This window comes from Branchiostoma floridae, chromosome 2, assembly GCF_000003815.2.
Source record: "Branchiostoma floridae strain S238N-H82 chromosome 2, Bfl_VNyyK, whole genome shotgun sequence".
NCBI lineage: Eukaryota > Metazoa > Chordata > Leptocardii > Amphioxiformes > Branchiostomatidae > Branchiostoma > Branchiostoma floridae.
Genome location: NC_049980.1, coordinates 26899566 through 26905761, shown reverse-complemented (window position 1 = coordinate 26905761; position 6196 = coordinate 26899566). Strand labels below are relative to the sequence as shown.

At 42.7% G+C, this 6196-nt stretch overlaps 1 protein-coding gene across 1 annotated transcript in view; it reads right to left on the bottom strand.

The window, feature by feature from the left end:
- Positions 1-1251: 1251 nt before the first annotated feature.
- LOC118409102 (prokineticin receptor 2-like) overlaps positions 1252-6196 on the bottom strand; it is a 6533-nt gene continuing 1588 nt past the window's right edge. The window contains exons 2-3 of the mRNA XM_035809966.1: positions 2746-3117; positions 1252-1285 (exon numbers count right to left, since the gene is read on the bottom strand). Of these exons, the coding sequence (XP_035665859.1) occupies positions 1252-1285; positions 2746-3117 (406 nt within the window). The remainder of the gene's footprint in view (positions 1286-2745; positions 3118-6196) is intronic.

Here is a 6196-nt window from a genome sequence, read left to right as displayed (position 1 = left end):
GTCTCTGTTTTTCAAGGACCTTTAAAAGATTGATATGGGCCGGTCGGTATTTGACAGAAATTCGAATTGATGACCACTGCAGGCAGCCTGCGTCACATCAGTCACAGCGTTATGTATGACAGACTTTCAAACAGTCTTGTGTATGGCAGGCTCTCAAACATCACAGGAAGCCGACTCCTTCAGTGTACTTCTCCTTTATGTAGTCTCCAGGAAGTGGACAGGGAAGGAATTCGAAGGGATCGTAATTACTGTACATGAACAAGCCACACGCACGCGCACGCACGCACAAAGGCACAAAGGCACACACACACACACACACACACACACACACACACACACACACACACACACATTGCATATACTAGTAATATTCATGATGCGGGAGGTTGCCCTTTATCCTAATGGATAAAGGGTATGCAATACCATGTTTGCCTCATTGCGTTCTTTTCAAGGATAAAACATTCAATGCTGTGCACCATTGAAGATACCGCGCGCTGCAGGCATTATTATTAACTGCCTGCTGTGCTATGTTTTAATGGAAGGTCAATCTCAGGAGCACTGCCAGATCGATCCAGCTGACCTGGCTTACCATAACCTCCAAGTTCTAATTAGCTGTTAAACGTTTGAATGTTTGCATCTGGTCCGATATCTAGCTATGGATGAATGAACGAACGAACGAACGAATGAATGAATGAATGAGTGAGTGGGTGGATGGGTGAATGGGTGAATGGATGAATGAATGAATGAGTGAGTGAGTGAGTGAGTGAGTGAGTGAGTAAGTAAGTGAATGAGTGAGTGAGTGAGTGAGTGAGTGAGTGAATGAGTGAGTGAGTGAGTGAGTGGATGGATGGATGATGGATGGATGAATGAATGAATGAATGAATGAATGAATAAATGAATGAATGAATGGATGAAAGGTAGCGTGCGAAATGTGGTGACGATATTGCCACATGGCTTCCCACCAAAGTGATTTAGCCTATAGCGCGGTGGATGTGGCGACCAAGCATATGGTGGGTGGAGGGTTTTGTTTACTTTACACCTTCCTTTCTTTGTAGCCCTTCTACAAATGAGCTGCTACAGGTCAATAGTCTAGTGTTAGCTCAGTAAACGTGTTATAATGCTAGAGAAAGATTTGGCAACACATAAGAAATCGTTTGAAATGACCTTTATTGACCCAAGACGGACGGGGGCCGCTACCGACTACCAATCATCTTTATCAATCATCGTTGCTCAAGTCACGCTTTCGGAAGGTCACATGTCCTGAGTTGTCAGGTCCTCAATTATCCTGGAGACAAGAGGAATGGTCGAAATTTCACTGACTATAAAAATACACCAATACTCCAATGCATTGTTAAAAAAAGTTGTTTAACCTTTTCCATTAACGAAAGGGCACTTGATTAATGTCTTCAATAGCTACCAGACGATTATAAGATACGATCTCGAGGTTGTCTACGTAGCTACGCATTACCGTGAGAATTAATGTCTTTATGTTGACTCTAGTTTTCAATTTCCAACCAGATCTTCCAAACTCCGCATGTAATTTATTGTTTTCTCGTCGCTGCATTACGAGATTTACATGCCATGACTTTGCAAGAACTTCATTTAACCTGGGTATGTATAATCCCCTGTGAGACGGTGAGGTAATACCTGTACTAGCGAGTTTGTGTCGATATTGCAATAATGAACTTAAATGCACAACAGTCTCTTTTTCAACCGTGCACATTTATCTTACCATGTCTCGAATAAAATTAAACAAGGCAAGGCGTATATCTTATTACTTGGACGGTATCGACATTTTCTTGCAGCAGTTTTCTTAATACTTATTGTGCTTTTTTCTCCAAATTCATGGCTATCAACAGTTAAAGAGTATACACGTACACTTTGCGTGCAGTGTAAGTGTCTAAATGCGTCAATGACGATACCGCAAAACGTGATACAAGGGGACTTTACCTACAATCCGTGCACTGTTACATAAGTTTTAGTGCCACCAATTTTCAATAAATTCCTTATTAAAGACCAGACTGACGCTACTTATGACAAAAACGATTATTTAGGGTACCTCTAGACGTCACAGAATGTACTATGAAGTACTAGTCTCTTATCTACGAGTACGCACACCCTAGAATATCCTGGAAAGTATTAAGAGGGATTATCTTACCAGTCACCAAGTCTATGAACGCTTGATTAACATCATAGAATTCCACTTGAAATCTTAATAAAGTGAATCCATTCAAATAATGAAGGAGAGGGAAAAATAGATTCATATGTTATAGTATATACATGTATACATGTACAACATTACTACTTTGTGTTGAGTCATCTAGATATATATATGCCTATACATTTGATACCATCTCCACACAATTAACGCTATTTTCGTCCCTCATTCTAGTTGAATGCATCTGTTCTCCAATGTTTGCCGCAAGAGTGCTGCGCGCAGGGGTCATACTGGTTGGATAGTCAATCCGTTGACGTATCAGCGTATGTCTACGTACCTGACTGCCTGACTTGTTGATATACTTCTTTTGCAGCGAAACAGACAAATCTCTTGGTAACGTTTTGACATAACGTGTGATATTGTCATTAAAGACGACATAAACAAGGGTGTTCATCAGACTGTTACCCATGGCGATAGCTTGGACCATGTAAAAGAGATTTAAGCTCGTGGAAATCTTGGCTAAGACGCCGATGTAAAAGTCTCTGAGGATAGAATATACGTGATAGGGTGTCCAACAGAGAACGAACATGATGAAGAGAGCGAATAGTCTTATGGATTTTCGGCGGGACCGAGCCTGGACGCGGGCGTGGGAGGCGTTTCGCTGTCCCGGGAACTGGCGCCGCCACACCTTATACACCACCACGGAGTAGAACACGCTCATGACGACTGCAGGGATGGCGAATTCACCCACCACCAGGAAGATGTGGAACCCCTTGTAGACTTGTTGTAGGGAGACGGGCCACAGTACCCCGCAGAAGACGGAGTCCTGGCGTTGGTACGGGACAGTGCGGGAGAAGATGGCCCCGGGCAGAGCCAAGACGAGGGCGGTCACCCAGATGACGACAGACGTCCAGCAGGGGTTGAAGCGCCTCGTCCTTGCGTTTTGAACAACGAGATACCTGGAACAACATTAGTGCTGGATATCAATCATCTACTCTATGACATTACTGAATTATTTACAATTTGCCAGTATTGTGTGTAAACAAATGGTAATGTACCGACCTGACTACAAAGAGCACTGGTTCTGTCTTTTCTTCTGTTTTCAAGTGAAAGGGACAGATAAGCAAGTGGAGATGCATTGGACTGGTAGAACAACTAGCGCGACGTGGCTGTCTCTATGCACACTGCGTGTAGGTAGGTACAGTGGGAAATACTAGCTATTCACTAACTGTCACTAGAGCATCATTAGAGTGATGTCCTTGGTGTGATTTCCTGTTTTGAACATTATTAGGACATCAGTGACAAAACATTCGATGCAAGCTTAAGTAAGATCCAAACATCTATCAGGACGACACCTCAAGGCCTTAATCAAGAGACAGGATGGTGTTGGACTAAACTTCAGCACACAAAGGTCCATAAATGGGAAATATCCAGTGATCAGGGGGCAATAACAAGTACAAAATGAACTTCAGACCGTTTAGATTTTCAGCAAGGCTGTCTTCGGTATGTAGTAGTAGGAGTAGAAGTAGTAGTAATCATTGTAGCTGCAGAAGGATTCAGCTACGAAATACCGATGTGGATCGGGAAGGAGGTGCATTTTCTGGTCTAACCCAAAACTAACGTTTATTAACATCCTGTATGCATGCCTCCTCGCTGGAATGGAGCTAATTTTCAATACGGATTACCGTAATCCTCTGTCAGTCTCAAATCAATTTCCGGCAGCTCTGGCGAGTCAGATCAATGAACAAGGAACGGACAAGCCAGATCTGCAAATACATCCCCCTTCTAAAAGCAACAACAAACGCAACCGCACACTCGCCGGTCTCGGAGGAAATCTTCGACGCAATATCGAGTGCTTTGTATGGAAAGACCAAAGTTGGAAATGACCAGGGACATGTTCGCGAGGCTGTCTGAGCCCAGGATTATGGTCTGCGGTGATGTGTTGAGCCACGGAGTTCAACCTGATTAGAGGAACTTTGCTACCGCTTGTATTATCTACCACCTTATCCCGTCTACCGGGAGGGTGCTGGAAGTGGCACCGGTGGTAATGAGATTGCTCAAAAGACACCGACATGAATGAAAATCACTCCCGCTTATCTCACACCCGGACACGCACAGTTCTTGGCCTTGTGCCAGCTAATTGCCTGCAAGGTCTTCCAATTACAAGTCGGTAAGTTCCGTGGTGCATCAAGGCAGGGATAAGTTTAGCTGTTGAGCTACAGCGTAGACGGACATCAGAATAATATTTTTTGCCTTGCTTTGGCAATTCATTTCAATACGATGTACATTTCCATTTAACCTGAGATCAGACAATGTCGGTTTTCTCTCCAAATCGCTCAAGCATGCATCTTTAGCACCGAATAGCTGCAATGGTAAATGTGATTTGCGACAACAAACGGAAATCAAGTTATCACGAGTCCATAGTTGCAGTATGTTGATCTGTAATAACATAAACGCATGTCTTTAATGAGGACTATTACTGGATAAGTGTGTAACGTCTTCAGAAGTAAATCAAACGTAGAAACCTTTTTATGTTTCGTCTGTAATTATGGGGTGGCTGTATGAATTAATGAATAGTTTATTAGATCATTATGATCAGAAAAAAGTATGTCACATCCACAGACAGAATTGCATACTTTTCTGTGCTGGACGATATTGTTAAGTCAAATGTAGTGGCAAGCAAATGATGTGTTGCTCGAAATAAATGAATATAAATCATATAGTGCACTTGCAAGCGTGTAACTATGCACTGAATATTGTCAGACCTGAGATCGCATTCACCAGCAACGTGTCTTTTTAGAATCACTTTGATTCAGATTTGACCTTGTAGTCCATGTTCAAGGTGAAGTGCAAGAACATTTCACAAGTGGTTACACGGAAGGAAAGCTTTTTTCTACTGTCAAATGACTGAACCAATTCACATGCAGTCCACTGACAGGCCTCCACAGAAACTTGCATGCAGCCATCAATTTACCGGTACCATTAAGTGTCCAGTGTGCTGGGAAGATGTCTACCTGATGTGTGCATGTCTTCATAGTATGTTTTATCCATTTTGTATGTTTTTATGTACAAAAATATATATCTACATATAACTCCAATCTACTGGGTGAAAACATATGCTGATTTAGCATACTCTGCTCTGCGATAACACCTTATTTGGTCAACGTTATAATTTCAAAGAAAGACGCAAGAGTTGCCCCGGTAGAACAGTCTACACTACTCGATCTTGGTGTCACCTTGGTACTCAACACTTGTTATTCTTTCAATTCTACGCACGAAGGTGAGCAGGAAAATCAGACAGTAGCTTCTACTCTAAATGCTTTCACTTCAAATTTACCAATCTGTATGCACGTTAGAAAGGATATGGCACACCTACACCTACTGCTAATTAGAGTCTGGTATTTTTAGCCAGGAATATATCTTTATGTATTGTCAGTCTCTCTCTCTCTCTCTCTCTTTCTCGTTTATTGATGACACTTCAATTGCAGCCACGTAAAACCAACACCATTCATCTTCACGGATCGACAAACTGTTGGAGGTCATATCGGGAAAAAACAACCTGTTAAAGAGTGTTCTAATACCCCTGTCACATTCGGCGAAAATCGATCGGACGACGATTCTGCGGCAGTCGCCCGCCAGCCTCGCTTATAGTAATAACTTTATTGCGCAACAAATGTATAAGGTACAAAGTATGACTTATATGTGACAGGGACGGTTTCAGGTGAAAAATACGCGCAACCCTCTGTCGATCTTGAATATGGCCGATCTTCCATCGATACGCCCGAAGATCGTGGATAATGTGACAGGGGTATACCGCTTCCCATGTCACGTAGCAGTTCATCACTTTTTGTATATTTAAATGGCGTCGTTACCAACCAGTTAACAAGTGTTCAGCCATTACAACCGGTCGAGTCTGTCCAACATGTATAACTTGTTGATCCTCTAATCGCTTTGATGAACGGGTTCGCCACAGCATACGGAACCGCCACTTACTGACGTCAGCGCGGACTGTCCCTACGTAGGCACGTACACCGCAGG